Genomic DNA, 17,120 nt, shown 5'->3' on the forward strand with positions numbered 1-17,120 from the left:
ATTGTCAAAAACCCTATTACATGATTTTGTGGAGTGAACAATGAGGAGAAGGAATAAAAAGGGTTGAAGTCAGAAAAGATGAGAGGACTTTATTGAAATTGCAGCAAATAGATTAAAAAGTGCGTGCCAGCGGTTTAATTAACTCAGTCCTCTCGATGACAACTCCTGTAATGTTATGTAAATTGGACTGATTCTTGGCAGTGGCCTTAGGCTTCATTTGGATATAGACAAAACAGCGTAGAAAAGAAAGTATATTGAAACAAAGTCTTATCATTTTGGGAGTTATACCAAGAATGGAAAATAAATGAAATGAACGGATAAAGCCCCTTTAATTGGCGAAAAATCTTCCACCCAAATTTGGGAAAAAAAAGTACGGAAACTTCATGGGCACCAAAAGATATTCTTAATATGATAATTTTGTAATTTAAAAACTGATACAAAAATTTATTCTTTCGAATGTGTCCTAAAGCTGATTTGTGAAGGCATCGATATAGAGATATTTTCAGTCATATACTTTCAACTAGTAACAGAATATAAAGGAGTTCACTTGGCTTTTGTTATTCACCCACGGTCCAATAACAAAAGGTATATTTTTTGTTCAATCTTCTATAGAGAATTGTAGGAAATGTATTTATTATGTCCCTTATGTCTAGACACGAAGAATTAGGCATATGATGAGATACGAAAGAACTAAAAATAGGCATTGCATGGAAATTGTGTATCTATGTCAGCTCTAGTTTCCCCCTTTTTTTAATCTTTTTTTTGTTTGATTTGGCTTATTTAGATAACAATGCTGATCCCCTAAAGGCATGCATATAGAGACACAAAAAAAGTTTATCATTCTTGATTTATCATAAATTTGTCTTGCATCATTTGGAAACTCAACTTATTACTATTCACCTTGTAGGAATGTATATGCAATTGTTTTAGAAAATTATCTTGCCAAAATATTCTGTTATTGGAACAAGAAAACAAATCTCTGAATTTTGGTTTAAAAATTGAAAGGGCAAATACGTAAAGTTATATTTTCATAAGATCATTTCTTTTCATATTTCTGCAACTCTCGAATAAGAGAAATATGTTTCTTTTATTTTCTTTCATTGAACTATGCATCTTTTCCCTTATTTTCCTCTCTTTCCATAGCTAGTTTGGGAGTTCAGATTTCAAAGGAATAGAAAAGAAAGAAAGGGAAATGTGGACTTTTCATGTTTGGGAGATTTAAGTGAGACGGAAAAGAAAAGAAACGAACGAATCTTGAAGAGAAGCCAAGCGCTGCTATAGTGCAAAATTTTCCTGACCAAAACGGGCGGAAAGCGAAGGAAAACTCATGGAAGCTTACAAATTTTTTTTTTATCCTTTCTTTTCTCACATAACTTACCCTTTCCCTTCTTTTCTTTTCTATCCTCAACTCACAAACTAGTTGTTTTCTTTTCTTTTCTTTTCTTTTCTTTTCCCTTCCTTTGTAAACTCCCAAACTAAACGTTACCAAATGGTTTGGATCGAACGGTCACATATTGCGAATGGCACCTTACGCAGCGCTAATCTCTCTGGAGTCCATACTCCGCGAAGTACCAAATCCAAACTTCTTAAACCCTGGGCGTCCTTCTTCTCTAGCAAAATACTTTAAACCCTAAACCAACACTGAACATTCATTTCTAAGCGCCCGCTAAGGCCTGGGCAGGGCGAAGATCCCCATTGCTGTCGGTGATGGCATCAGTAAGCAGCAAAGCCAACCCACTCATTTCGACCCTTCCTCACATTCTCACATGGCCCAGGTTCCGATTCCGCACCATGTGCAGCGCCCGTCTCGGCTTTGCTTCCTACTCCTCCTCATCCACATCAGCCTCTGTCTCACCAGTCACTTCTGAAACCCCAGCCGCCGGAACAAAGGTTCTTGAAACTTTTAAGGAAGAATTCGAAATCGGATCGCGCCCAATTACGCTGGAAACTGGAAAGATCGCTCGGTTTGCTAATGGGGCTGTTGTTTTGGCCATGGAAGAGACAAAGGTTCTCTCCACTGTTGCTTCGGCTAAAGGCGACGGCGTTCGCGATTTCTTGCCCCTCACTGTATGCTACTGATTCCTTACTTCGCCCACTATTGTCTACTTTATGCAAAATTTTCTTTTCTTAGCCTCGAAAATCCCTGTCGAAGTCTTTAATTGAGCAAGCTGTAAACCGCGCGTTTTTCATCAAGTTGATGCCTCGTTAAGTTAAAAAAAGATTTAACAGAAAGTGAACATTATAATAAGACGTAAATGTGAAATCAACTTGATTGCGATTACTCCAGCGTCATGGGTGATATTAGCTGGTGAAATCATTGTGATGGGGATTACTGTAGCGTCATTGGTGATGATAGTAGGTGAAATCAACATGATCGGAATTACTCTAGCTTCAGCTTTCATTGCTGATGTTAGTAGGCGTCATTGGTGTTGGCCTGTTTCGAGTACTCAATTTGGTTGAAGAACGATAATTGATAAGCACCTTGTTGTGTTAGTATATACTATAAATGGAGAATTGTCAGGAGGAGGTGGTGTTAGAAGTGTCTGATGTCGGTATAAACTCTATGGTTAATTTTGTTTTGGGTTCTGCATGGACTTAATTATCCTTTATCACCTAGGTTATGGAGTATTTTTTCATGTTTCTTCTTCTTTCATTTCCCCGTGCTTGAATTTTTTCCTAGTTTCTACTATAAAATTTATCACTTGCTCAGCCTAAGGTGGTAAATAGATACCTTCATTGCCATTTGTTTTAAAAACTTTTCAGACCCTTTTTTAACTGAACACTTTGGCTACTTGCAAGGTTGAATACCAAGAGAAACAGTTTGCCCAAGGTGTCATACCAAACACATACATGCGAAGAGAGGGCGCTCCAAAAGAGCGTGAACTTTTATGTGGTCGTCTCATTGATCGACCTATACGCCCGCTTTTTCCTCCTGGATTTTACCATGAGGTTCAGGTATAATGTTTAATGCATCATATGTCCTATCTTCCCTTTGTTGAACTTGTATTCGAAACCTTGTGCTTTAGAATATCTTAACAAAATAATATGAACTTTTTTGCTTTTCCAAGGTAATGGCAAGTGTTCTTTCTTCAGATGGGAAGCAAGATCCTGATGTAATGGCAGCTAATGCTACATCTGCTGCTCTTATGTTATCAGATATCCCTTGGGGTGGCCCAATTGGTGTGATACGTATAGGGAGAATTTGTGGTCGGTTCATAGTTAATCCAAGCATTAATGAGGTAATAACATACCTGTAATATTACTATCAGAATTTTCCTCTTTTGTACTGAATGTCATTTAAAGGTGTGCATGGATGTCTGGTGCATACAAATATGGCTTAGTTAAGTATTCTGTGATGTGTACTCCTATTTCAGGTCCCATATTGCACCTAAAAAGTAATCAAATCTTGTAGTTTTTAACTCCTCAAGTTTTGAATGCATGTCCAAACCTACTTTTTGTCTTGCAGCTTAGCATGAGTGATCTCAACTTGGTATATGCTTGCACAAGGGATAAAACACTGATGATAGATGTACAAGCACGTGAAATTTCAGAAAGGGATTTAGAAGCTGCACTGAGACTGGCTCATCCTGAGGTGAGTCATTGGCTTTTCAAAACTTTTGTGTGCTCCGCTTCTATTTTACTAAGATGAATAGCTTTCTGTGTTTAGGCAGTTAAGTATCTAGAGCCTCAAATCAGACTGGCAGCAAAAGCTGGTAAGCAGAAGAAGGAATACAAGTTGTCCATGGTATCAAAAGAGACTATAGAGAAAATCAGGAATCTAGCTGAAGCACCAATTGAGGCTGTGTTCACTGATCCTACATATGGCAAGGTGTGTAAAATGATAATAGGTTCCTCAGTTTTTGAATTTCAAATGAAGCTGTACAATTATATTTCTTTGCTTCCACATCTCCTTATTTGTTGTATTTCCATTCCTTTACATTTAGTTTGAACGTGGAGAAGCCTTAGATAGGATAACTCAAGATGTCAAAAAAGCGCTTGAGGAAGAATGCGATGAAGAAGGCTTGAAATTTTTATCAAAGACAGTTGACACAGTAAGGAAAGAGGTATGCTTATCAAACAATGAAATTTTGTCCATCTTGCATTAGTTTCTTGAATTTCATGTATCCCAACTGCATTGTCAGTGCTGCTGCACTAGTTTTCTTAATTTTCTTGACTGCCATTTGTTTTTTTATTTCCCAGATGAGATTTTTCATGTTGTCATAGGACTTATTAACCTACATGCTTTGCAAGTCTTTATGGTCTCTTCAATGTTGGTTGGCAGGTTGTCCGCAGAAGGATTATATCTGAAGGATCAAGGGTTGATGGCAGAGTTCTTGATGAAGTTAGGCCTGTGTATTGTGAAGCTGGTAACTTGCCTGTGCTGCATGGATCATCTTTGTTTTCACGTGGAGATACTCAGGTTTCAGGCAAATTAGTCTTTAAGTTAGTCTTTAAGTTTGTTGAGTGAAGGAGATTTTTGGATGTCATATGTCATGCATTTACATCTTTTTAATTGTACAGTTTCCAATGCAATATATGTTTAATATGCAGGTTCTTTGTACTGTGACTCTTGGAGCTCCTGGACAGGCTCAACGATTGGATTCCGTTGTTGGTCCTTCGACCAAGCGCTTCATGCTTCACTATAGTTTCCCCCCATTTTGCATTAATGAAGTTGGTAAACGAGTTGGGCTCAACAGACGTGAAGTAGGACATGGTAAGTTGATTGTTCTCTTCATTGCTACTAAACTTTAAATAACTAAAGACAGTTTGATTTTTGCCTTTTCATGTTCATTTCTTGTTGGCATTAGAGGCGTAGTCCAAGTTGAGTCCAGTATTTGGCTTGTTGAGGTCAAGCTCTTTAAATTAAAATTTGGCCAATTAGTGAATGAGCTCAAGCTTGACTTGCTTTGTTGGTATTCAAACTGGAGTTCTAGTCTAAACATGTTGTACTCCTTGGCTGCATTAGTAAGCACACTCAGTGCAAGAAATATTAATTTATGGTGCTCCACTAGGTTGAGAATTTATGTACAAGAGTAGTTTGAGCATAACTCCTGCTTGTGGCTGAAAGGAAGCTTAAGGATCGTGTCAAGCCTGAGATACTCTTCAGAGGCTCTGCGCATTTGCATTCATACTCAGTGTTAAGCTTGTTACTTTGCATTGGTTGACTGTTTAATGTATAATCCTGTGTCTGCTTTCTCATAACATGTCATGACACATATATATACACACATAGATTGCTGACCACTAATTATAAATTGGGATGAAAGCTTAGCCTTTGGAAAATTCATATATATCAGAATCCTTGTGATGTGGATGAAGGCTCTTAGGTCGTTACATAGTACATTTGGCTTATGGATAATTATTTTCTTGGCTGTTCGAAGTAAATCAACAGCTTTGGAAGATCAATGTTGTATTTACTTACTAATTCAATTTTGCCATTGCACTTCTTTTACGTTCCTTATGTGATAATGTTTACATTTGTAAGATTTTTAGGATGCTATGACTTGATAAAAGGTTTTGTCTTTTGCCACTTCTTTTCTGGTGGAAGTAGTTGCTTGAATCTATGCACTATGCTTCTTTGTGGTAATGAGTTGCTTCTGGCTCCTTTTTTAAGTTATATACTTCTGTTACTTTAGTATGAATTCAGCTTGAGTGGTGAGTTGATGTGATCATTTCATACAGGAACTCTTGCTGAGAAAGCTTTGCTGGCTGTTTTACCACCTGAAGATGACTTTCCATACACAGTTCGTATCAATTCTGAAGTCATGGCATCTGATGGTTCCACATCAATGGCAACTGTCTGTGGAGGTATACTGTTGATTTCCAACAATTGCTGCATATAATTTTCTGGCTTGCACTTAATCAACATGCATTTTGTTTTTGCTTTGCATTTTGTGCCTTAGTTGCTCTTGGCTAGTAAGCAAATACTGTTTCTCCTAGCATTGTAAGTGCACACACTTTTAGAAGTATTGTATTAGTTTGACCCAATATCAGATTGTTGCTGATGTTCTGAATTATGTTCAATTGGATTCATTTGAGCATACATGAGAATTTCTGTTCTTCATGGCCCTTGGCTGCTAAATATATATATTTTCATTAGTTTATTCTGTTATTCTAGGCAGCATGGCATTAATGGATGCAGGGATCGCGGTGAGAGAGCATGTTGCAGGTGTATCAGTTGGTCTTGTTAGCAAAGTTGACTCTGCAACTGGTGAAATCAAGGATTATCGTATATTAACTGATATTTTAGTATGATTCTTCTTTAGCTGTATCGTAACCTAGGGAAACTAATTTGCTGGCAAGTACAGTTGAATTGCTTAAATTGCAAGTCTATCATATAATACATGATGCATACTGCTTGCCTTTACCTAACCTTACTTAGATGTTGATTTTGGCTCCGACTATAATATAGGATGTCCACAAGGGCTTTATTCTTCTAAGAAAATGTCAATCTTTTTCAGCTGGTAAAGAAAAAGAAACTATCAAGGGCTTAGTAAGTTCTCGGAGTGGTACAAACTGATTATTTAGTTAGTCTGTCTTAGGCCCATATAGCATGCGATCCGAAGTTTAGCTTAAATCCCATTTTTTGTGCTTGATAGTGTATCTCTTAGAACCTCTCTGAAGTATACATCCTGATATTTACTAATTTTCTTCATACTTGTACTGGTTTGATATGTGGAAATCAGGGTGAAGTAAAATATGGATTATGAGATAGGATTGTGGAAAGTCATTCAATTATTTGCCGGGAAAGGACTGCTCCCAATTGCCATATGAGTTCAATCAGCCAATACTTTTTTAGTTCCTTGGACATTTAAACACCAGATTTTAAACGGCTGGTGTAAAACTCAAGCATAAATGGTTTGTGTCAGAAAATTTTAACTTTTTCATCATAAAATTCTGAATCATGCTTGGTCAAAAGATGGACAGAAAGACACAGTTTTGTATACTCATTCACAAAGTAGTATTCTTTTCTATTTCTCCTTTAAGATGTAAAGATATTAATCTTTTGTATTTGGTCATATGTTTTTAGCTTCCATTTCCTGAGCCTATCCTTCTATTGCTTTTATCTACTGTCTTTTAGGGGCTGGAAGATCATCTAGGTGACATGGACTTTAAAATTGCTGGCACTCGAAAGGGAGTTACAGCAATTCAATTGGATATAAAACCTGCTGGGATTCCATTGGATATCATATGTGAGTGCCTGGAACCGGCCCTTAAAGGCCGGCTTCAGATCCTTGACCACATGGAGCGAGAGATTGATGCACCACGTGCTAAGGATGACCGGAATTCTCCTCGATTAGGTAACAAGCATTTTTGTGGTTAAAGTTTCATTTCTTCATGTCTTGTTGCTTTCCATCTCTTATCTGGTAATTTCAATTTTAATTTCTTCAACTAATCTATTTGTGTTATTTTCATTATATAGGAGTTAGGACTTGTATCCAGATAGGGTCTTGGAAATGACATTGCCCTTAAAGCTTTTACCTTCTTGTTAATTACATTTGGCTAATGCATATATAAGTATTGTTTCAGCCACATTAAAGTACAGCAATGATGCTATTCGCCGCCTGATTGGACCTCTTGGTGCTTTGAAGAGGAAAATTGAAGAAGAGACGGGTTAGTTGTAGCTCGGCAATCTCTCCAATTTCACTTCATTACACTGTAGATTGTTTGTCTTAAAATAAACAATAGGGTTATGCCTTTAAAGCTAAGTTTTCCCCGAATTGGTTAGTTTCTTGAAAGTAGAGTTTAGCATGTCAACTTGGAATTATAGAGTTTAGGTTTCTACTTTTCTCTTGGTTCACACTTCTATTTGTTGCTCTTGCTGCACTATTTTCAATTTGAAACATGATAGGTTTATCTTGATTTCTCCTAACGACATTTTCTCTGATGCTGCATTTTACGTGCCCTTTCTAACTTGTGCATACTTTTGATGACCTGTTTCTATTCAAAAAGTGATGCCACATAGATATATGGAGTCTCTGTCTCTATTACATGCAGATACATCAAAAGGTTTTCTGCAAGTGACATAATCTGGACTGAGTATGTTAATCCAGAGTTAGTTTGCATGACATTAATTCTTTTGCCACCTAATCTGTGGCGAAGTAGGTGGAAAACCTAATTTCTTTGCACACCCTCTTTATTGGGTTTTTTTTTGGGCCCGAATATTGAAGTAACAAAGGTTCATCGCTTATTTTCTCCCTTAGTCCAGCTACTCAAGACAGGAATAGGATATTCTGAGCTTAATTGGCATTTTACATGTTTGATATACTTTTTCCATCCCTAAGTTTTTTTGGTTGCCAAGTAGAATATTTGGTGCTTGTGTGATATTTTATTATGTAGACAGAGTATAATTCATGTACAATATCACTTTGTGTATCTTTTTCTACCATTGCTCTTCCTGCATTATTTCTCTTTTGTTATTGATTTCCCTTCTCTTTTTTTCCTACTTTCATGTCTTCCATGCTATGACACTGTAGTAACCTTGTTTGCTGTTACGGAGTCATTACCTTTTGGAGTCCCAAACTCAAAAACTTTGGGCAATTGTATTAACCTTCTAATCTTGGAATGAGTACATCTACAGGCACATTTACAAAAAGAAATGAATTACTTATGCGCATGCTATTCTTGTTTTTGGAAGTATTGGAGTGTTTCTGACATTTTCAAATAATACAGGTGCAAGGATATCTGTAAGTGATGGAACACTTACTATACTTACAAAAAATCAAGCAGTAATGGAGAAAGTACAAGAGAAGGTACTTTCAACATTCTATCACCTAGTGTTTTCCTTTTGGTACTGGATTAAGGTGTTCCAGTCTCATGGCATTTTGTTGCAAAATTGATGTTTCTTGTTATAAATATTGACACAAGCTACAGGTGGAATTTACGAGTGGTCCGGTAGTATCCTCTCTCCCAGAAAATATATCAGGACTCTTGTTAGTTTGATTTCTTAGTTTCATGTACTAAGTGTTCCTGTTAGGGATTCATTATGTTTGCTTTAGTTGTTTCAGATGAAGGTGAGATTTTCAGCTTTTTGTAAGCTAATTTCTGCCTTTTAATTTTAATTTTAATTTTTTTCCTTCAATTAGGTTGATCTAGTAATTGGCCGTGAGATAGAAGTTGGTGGCATCTATAAAGGCACTATTACCTCAATAAAAGAATATGGCGCTTTTGTGGAATTTAATGGTGGTCAGCAAGGTCTGCTTCACATTTCTGAATTGTCAAATGAACCGGTAGGTTTCTCTCTCTCTCTCTCTCACACACACATGCACACATGTCCAAACAAAGACAAAGCATGAATATGTCACACAATCTTGAATGATGATTAAAACCCTGTTGTTCTCATTAAAATACATGATTCGATTTAGGAAAAGAAATTCGATTTGTTGTCTCCATTAACATTTGTTCCTTAGGTATAAAATTCTTCAAAGCTATCTCATATGCCAAACATGTTCTAAAGTTCTTATAAGCCATTTGCAGAATTCATCGAAGTTCTGGCTAACCTGTAATGTCAATGTTGCCCTTCTAAATTTCAAATTGTCATGTCCAACCTTCGCTGTATTACCACATTTGATATCGCATTTGTATGCTTAATTGGTTTTTTAGGCAGCATTTGAGAGGTTTGAAAGCATATGTTGTACTGAACTCAGTTGATATCTTACATGGTTGCTTCTTGACCTTCTGATATCTTGCAATGATATAATTTTATATGTATTTTTTTTATTTTTTTTTACACTAGGTTACTCGAGTTTCAGATGTAGTATCAGTTGGCCAGCAACTTTCATTAATGTGCATCGGGCAGGATGTTCGTGGTAACATCAAGTTATCTCTTAAAGCTACGCTTCATAGAATTGGATCCAATGCAGATGATACAGTTGGAGAATTGAAGGTTTCAGCCCCAAAAGAGCCTAATGTTTTGCCACCCGTTAATCAGCTGCACATTCAGCAGGAAAAGGAGGATTCTCCCTCGGAAGATCAGCCTTTTGAACACAATATGAATGTGGAAATATCGTCATCATCCTCACCTGTGATTCTAATCCGGAGTGCTGCTGAGTGTGAGGAAGAAGAAAAAAATTCTGCTGTGGATTTGAGTTCCAGAAACGGTTCTTTTACTTCCAGAAGTTCTTTAAAATTGAAAACTGAAGCACCTGATCTGAACTTTAGAAGTGACGATGAAGATACGGATGAAAGACACACTGCAGACCCAAGTCTGTTGCAGAACAATCCGAATGACATGGAAACTGACAATGTGCCTAACATAAGTGCTAGGCAGCTGAAGATTGGTATGGTGTTGACTGCTAAGGTTCATCAGATACGTGCACGTGGCTTAGTCCTTGACTTGGGTGGTGGAATCCGCGGAATGTATCGATTTGAGGTATCTGCAAGCTTAATTCATTCTTAGTTGAGCAGCAGTTTCTAGAATGTTTCCTGTTTAATTTTTGGTTTGAAGGGTTTGCATATGGGTCGGGAACATGCATGTCTGGAATTGTTTGTCTCTTTGTCTTGTCAGAAGGCATAAACAGACAACAATGATTGAGACACTTGTCTGGCAATTAAAGAGGACCTTGTATTGTGCTGTAGCCCTTAATTAGTAGCTCAGTCACTCTCCACTTCCCAATTGCTGCATAGAATTGTGCAAATCTAGTGCTTTTTAGCAACTACTTCTGTAATAATTTTAAATGTTTGGAAGATTGCTTGTGCAAAGATCATGTCAAGGAAGCATAACATTTTTGGTTTAATAGCTCTAAGAAAGCATTACATGTTTGATCTTCCCTTCTTCCCTCTGATTGCAGTTTTTCTTTTGTTTTAAGATGAAACTTTGCCATTCTTCCTGGTATAATTTCTGGTAAACTCTTTACAAATCTTTCTCGAAAAGTCCAAGTTTGTCAAATCTTTTTGGTAATTGAATCATGTCACTGTCCTTAAAAAAAATGAAATCCTGGCATATCATGTAAAGGGTAGCTTACCACTTGAGGCGCTCATGTTCAAATATAATTTTAGGATGTGCTTTTCCAATGCCAGTGTTAGTTTAAAAAGCATAAAATGTTCTCTGTGTGGCGTTTTCCATCATTCTTTAAATTTAGCATTTCATGCTATTGCTTGTATCTAAATGAGTACTATAAGAAAGCAAAATGCCTTTAAATATTTACAAATTGGACTTCCCATCTCTTGCATTTGGGTATTTCATTGTGTAATTTGCTGTGCAGACTGGTGTCAAGAGGTACTTTGGGGTTGGTGAAGAGCTACGGGTGAAATGTTCAAGTTTTTCTGGTAAGGGGATTCCGGTCATGTCTTTGTTGGAAGAGTAGTGCACGGCAGATATCCTCATCCTGTGAGTTACTTATCTTGACGGCGAATAGATTGGATGTAATACCATACACTCGTTTATACAACAAGACATAGCCCACATATTTGCAATGTGATCAAGGAGTGAAGCATGTCTTAATTCGTGTCTCCTTGTGGTAATGAGTACTGCTTTACTAGGTATTGGAATCTTCTGCACCTGCTGCACTTCAGCTGTACATTCAAAATAGGCGGATTCACTGACATCAACTAGATGGATAGGTAGGCCCTTTTTTGCATGCAGTAGTAAGTTTTGGAGGGCATGTTTGTATCCCTCTCTTGCCTGTCTGTTTACTGCCATTTGATTTCCGTTGAAGAGGAAATTAATGCTTTACTTTTTGAGGGGCTGGGATGTCGTTTCTGCTGGAACTGGATAGAGCATCATTGATGGCTAATTTGTTGCTTCGAAAGAACTTAGTTCTTAGTTCCCGAATTTACCATGGTTGTAAATATGAAAAAGCAATTGAGTGAATCCAGTTGTTGTATTCACTTGATCATCCTCCTTTACGCGAGCCTATTTCTCGTCTTCCTTGTGAGATCTCACTGCAAACAGTTGCAAAAAAATATAGTCAGCAGTTTTGGTTGTCGTACACGGGTTAGTCAATACGCGAGAAAATATCACTTTCTGGAGATCTCTACTGGTGTTAGTGCTTGACCAGCTCAACCAGACTTAATTGGCCACCATTTCAAGATAATAATGTTTCCCTGTTATGAGGTTTTAAAAGTGGAATTTTTTCCAGGGCAAAAAGAAAGAGAGTAGAGAATATATGTGTATGTAACATCAATTGATGAATGGAATGAAGTCTTGGTTTCTAACGTATAATCTTGGTTAGTGCTTCACCAGCCCTTGAATTCTGAAAACTTGTTTATGAAGCGCTACTTAAGAGAGATCACATTTGTTCTCGAGAGGAAACGGTTGGTCATTAGGTCGAATTTTAAGTTAGTTGGTCTATAAAAAATGAACTAGATTAGGATGTTTGTTTGTAAATGAGAAATAATGATATAAAATATAGGATAGAAAGTAAGATAAAAAAGATCACTCTAATTTATGACGAGAAGTACCAAGAATTAAGCTGGAAGGTATTGGTAAGTGACTCCAAAACGTCTGGTACTTGACGTATACATATACATATATATATATATATATGTCCAATAGTCTAAATAGTTCAAACTAAAAGTTAATTTCCTTTTTTAAACTATTTAGACTAGCAGGTTCAAAATGATATAGTTTGGTATCCGATGGGTAATCCAAACCCAAACGGATAATTCGTACTTCCAAACGGGAGAGTTTGATTTTTAATGGGTATCCCAAACCTAAAACGTAAGAGAAATTTAGTAAGATGGGTATCCGATGAGTAAGGTTATCTAATAATGGGATTTGGTGAAACATTAGATATGTGAGTCAAAATTTTGTAAGAAAATTTTTTTAGAATACCGGATCGGCTGTCGTTTTTATTTAGACAACTAGGGGGAAAAGCCCGCACGACGCGCGGGAGTTTAGTGCCTATAATTAAAGATGATTAACAATTATTATTTGGTATTTTGTAGTATAAGAATTGAAGTATGACAATTTTAATATATGATATTAAACAGAAAAATCATAAGTTACATATTGAGTTAAAAAAATATACTAATATGCAATGAAACAGAATTATAAGATATGATCAACTACTTTGCACCTAACCTAATAAAATAAAAGACTTACTTATATCTGCTCATGCACTTTATGTATATTAAAATCTGTTATTTAGTTTGAATTTGATCTTAATATAAGGGCAGTCCATCACATTATCTTGTCATATAAGTGAGATTTGAACAATTAGCATATTTGAAGAAAATTATTGCTAGTGGAATTTCGGTTCTTGCAAGCCAAATTCTTGAATTTATATTGATTCCAAGAACATATCATCATGAGACCTCCACATTCACCAATCAATCAATTATGATTTATTGTATAATTTAGAACATATAGTAAAGCATCTCCTTCTCGATAGGGATTACAATCACTAAATATTAGTTTTTGATCTAGTTGCAAAGATATACAATAACTAACATGCTAATTTAGAGGAATAACCACGTCAAATAAAGTACTAAAACATCTTAGACCACTCAATTCAAGAAAACAATTAAAAGTAATGAAGTACATACTTTAGATTTGCAGCCAAATAGTTCTAAGTAGATAGCTAAACCTATTGGTAAATCAAATGAAGTGAAAAATTTGCCTAAATGGAATCATCAATTCAAACATTAACGGTAGAGATGGTTTGATTTTTAATGGGTCATCCCAAACCTAAAACGTAAGAGAAATTTAGTAAGATGGGCATCCGATGAGTGAGGTTATCTAATAATGGGATTTGGTGAAACATTAGATATGTGAGTCAAAATTTTGTAAGAAAATTTTTTTAGAATACCGGATCGCTATAATGACTTGTATTCAATACTCCAATTGCACTTCAAATACTTTTACATTCCCAAAATAGCCCTACCCTTATGGTTGAAATCCAAAGAACATCTTTACTCTAAACTCATTCTTATATAGTATAATGATTCATTTGTTTTACACAAACTCGCAAACTATAAATATTCGCAGAGGATCTTCTGTTCCACTTCTTATACGAAAATGCAATCTGCGGCCCAACAACCCTCATCTTTTTCCTCTGTGTTCTGAACTGGGGTGTCTTCCCCACTGTCCTTCCTGTCTCTGGGAATGTTCCAACAAGGATAGAGACATGCTGCTAGATAGCCATTCTGTCAATACCAGTTCCTTCTTTCTTGGACGACGAATAATTCTCAATGATAAACATTCTTTTGTTTCCCTCCAATTGTTAAAGAAAATTCCGATGACGACGGCACACTCCCATATTCCTAAAGCATGGTATGTTGACTAGTTGATCACTCACGGTTCATCAACGCCTCCAGAAGGGACTCTTCTTCCTTCTCCTACTACAATTTCAAAAAGTTTCTCCCATCCTCCTCTCTTTTTTCGCAATTAATATGGAAGAATGTAGACTTCGACTTGGACAGTGGAGGGCGGACCCGGATGAAAACTTGATAAATCATTTTACCAACTTTTGCGCCGATATTTTTGAATTCGTGAGACTGCCTAAAACTCCAAACTCCAAACAGTACCAAATGGGATCTCCTCCTCGCCAAACAGCCAAAAAAGTACTACTGTTTTCAAGATGCCAATCCCCTTTTTCTCCTTCGAAATCCCAATGGCATTTTCCAGCTTTGAAGTTTGAACGATATCATTATTGGTGTTTGACGATGTATTATGTCAATTGACACGTCAATTATCAGAGAGTCAAAACTCAAAAGTGCTTCGGAACACACAGATTGGTGGCACGAGAGAGAGGAGGAAGCATTTTAGAAAAAATTAGATAGACATGCTATCACTAGCAGACTATTCGATATCCGAATCGAAATTAATTTAGTGAAAGTTCATTTGGATTTGATTCGCCAACTAGTCAAAATAAACTGGAACGAGAGTTTATATTCGATAAACTTTCAACCACTACTCGAGCGTGATTCGATTAATATAAAATTAGATTTTATACGTAAAAATTTCAAGTTACTTGAGTTCGATTCAAGTCGGGCTCAATCAAAAGCTCATTCAACAGATAAACAAGTCAAGATTAAATAAATTTTCAGATTCGTTAAAATAATCCGCGAGATTTAGACACGAGAGAGACGGTGGTATAGCATGCGTTCTATTTTGCATAAGACCCCGTGTCCCACTACTGTTTAACTATTTGACTCTTCGTAAATTATCTGATTCTAGAATTGTTTACCGGCTTGAATACGGTACTACTTGCACCAGTGTCCGTAGTATAAATGTCGTGGACGCGGAATAACCGGTTTTAACCCTTGGCCGGAACAATTTTCCGTGTACTCTGGAATATTACTTAACAGATCTTAAATCGCATATTAGATAGTAGTAATATTTTAGTTTTTCCAGACAGACAATAATATATGCACACGAACTTTCTCACTTTTCTGCATTTATTTTCACGTACCATACAGATTTACTATTCATTTTCTAAATTCCAGAGGTCGATTAAAAATGTACGTGATCGCATGAAGGGTGGTACGCATCAATCATCCATGGTTTTCTGACAGTAAACGGAAAACAGATGAGTCGTTTATCCGTCTGTGAAAATGCATAAACAAGACCGAATATGGCCAAACGGATAGGTTGCGGACCATTGAAAGATGGGGGAGGAAGCTGGCTGAAGATTATTTGTTTGACCATTATTATACTGCTACCATGTTTGAAACTTTGTCCAAGAAAAGACAGCATTAGCCGCGTTGCAATTGTTTCTCCACTGAAAATCTCTAGAATTGAAAGATTCCCGAAGAACAGAAATATTTACCACGTGCTACTTCTTACCACTTGCCAATCCAAAATTTAAGGGAAGAAAAAAAAAAAAAGCTTGAAAAGACCTTTCATGTTCATGAATGAGGTCAACTTGAAAGGCCCAAAAGCTTCCAGTACTGATCTTATTAGCTGATGCTTTCGGGGTTGTGGACGCACTTAATTAATTAACTTCTTTTCTTTAATCTTTAGAGGATACTACTAATAATTACCAGTATTTGGGTAGTGTACTACTACTACTCAAGGCGTTGGACTTTTGGAGTATTAGGAGTAGTAGGTAGCAGATTTGAATAGCGAGAAAATGACGGCACTATCTAGCTCGGTGGTGGTGGTGGTATGAAGAAGTCAGCGTTCTCGAGAGCAATAATACTAACAGGGAGAGTTCATTGGCCCCCCGTCAACGTCAAATTCAGATTGTCTCAGCACACAAAACTACAAACATGAGAAGCTTCAGCTGAGTTTAAACAGTAGTAGTAGGTATAGTAGTAGTAGTAAGTATATTTAGTCCATTAGACAAAATGTGCGTCGCGTTTGGGATTAAAGAAAGGATGAGAATATTACAATTCCAGAAAGGAAAGCTAATGCTGGGATCTCCAGGACACGCGATACGCGGTATGTGGTGTTCTAAATAATCTTCTAGACGAGGAGGAGTATGCACATGTACACGTATGATAAACTTGAAATTGAACGCTCTTAAGATTTTTCAGAAAAATTCTCTCTCGACACATTTCTTAATCATGTTTCTACCTTTTCTACGTTACATTATTATAGTATTTTTTTTTTTTTTATAGAAACTCTAAAAACTTGCGAGTCAAATGAAACCTAAGTTGTAACCACCAGCCTTTGGCTGGTGGCCACCACCCCACATTTAAGTTGTTTGCTTCAAAAAAATTCAGACGGGTGTGTTGTGCATCCGTTTAATTCGATAGTGGTTCAATCCTCTCCGGGTTATTTCTGGGCCTTCTTAAGTCCGCCCCCTCCCCCTTAATGTAAAATAGATTAACTTACACAACAGTTATCGTCTCCGAAAAAAAAAAGAAAAGAAACCTAAGTTGCAATAATCTATCAAAAAATAGCTCATATCTGAATAGACTTGATTTAAAAACATTTAATAATGAGTCAAATTGTACAACATCATCTTAACAAGCACAGCACACCGCAAGAAGATGGATCGAATCTGCCCGAGTTTTTACCTTGAAAAATTGCCCAAACTTATCCAACAAGTAGTCGTGGAGTGCGACAGGCATCTCATCCTGATTTCTCCTTCCTGACATCAACACGTGACGTGATTGTGTTGCAAAAATAGGAACGAGATACTACTAAGGTACGATACGTTAAAGCAAAATGGTTGTGGTCGTCAAATTCGATACGTACATGGTACTTGTAGCTTCATTAATTTGTACAA

General features: G+C 36.7%; 1 protein-coding gene across 2 annotated transcripts; it reads left to right on the forward strand.

Annotated features, from left to right (window-relative positions):
- Window positions 1-1,671: 1,671 nt before the first annotated feature.
- LOC113751057 (polyribonucleotide nucleotidyltransferase 2, mitochondrial) lies at window positions 1,672-11,869 on the forward strand. Of its 2 annotated transcripts, XM_027294909.1 has the most exons (16): window positions 1,672-2,067; window positions 2,800-2,955; window positions 3,069-3,239; window positions 3,467-3,592; window positions 3,668-3,829; window positions 3,945-4,064; window positions 4,283-4,420; window positions 4,552-4,714; window positions 5,683-5,808; window positions 6,119-6,249; window positions 7,082-7,301; window positions 7,531-7,614; window positions 8,674-8,753; window positions 9,087-9,230; window positions 9,737-10,372; window positions 11,205-11,869. In XM_027294909.1, exons 1-16 carry the CDS (start codon window positions 1,708-1,710, stop codon window positions 11,304-11,306), a joined length of 2,919 nt encoding a protein of 972 aa, XP_027150710.1. In that variant the 5' UTR covers window positions 1,672-1,707; the 3' UTR covers window positions 11,307-11,869. The 2 variants fall into 2 exon arrangements, with proteins under 2 accessions (XP_027150710.1, XP_027150711.1); XM_027294910.1 differs by lacking the exon at window positions 1,672-2,067 and having other exon boundaries at window positions 2,874-2,955; window positions 3,094-3,239.
- Window positions 11,870-17,120: the final 5,251 nt, after the last annotated feature.

The sequence above is a fragment of the Coffea eugenioides genome, chromosome 11 (genome assembly GCF_003713205.1).
Source record: "Coffea eugenioides isolate CCC68of chromosome 11, Ceug_1.0, whole genome shotgun sequence".
Lineage (NCBI taxonomy): Eukaryota > Viridiplantae > Streptophyta > Magnoliopsida > Gentianales > Rubiaceae > Coffea > Coffea eugenioides.

Excerpts from the sequence above, each read along its gene's own strand:
- LOC113751057 (XM_027294909.1), top strand. The coding sequence starts at position 1,708 with ATGGCATCAGTAAGCAGCAAAGCCAACCCACTCATTTCGACCCTTCCT. Across the intron at positions 3,830-3,944 it reads CTGATCCTACATATGGCAAG|TTTGAACGTGGAGAAGCCTT; the intron begins GTGTGTAAAATG and ends CTTTACATTTAG. Across the intron at positions 7,302-7,530 it reads CCGGAATTCTCCTCGATTAG|CCACATTAAAGTACAGCAAT; the intron begins GTAACAAGCATT and ends GTATTGTTTCAG.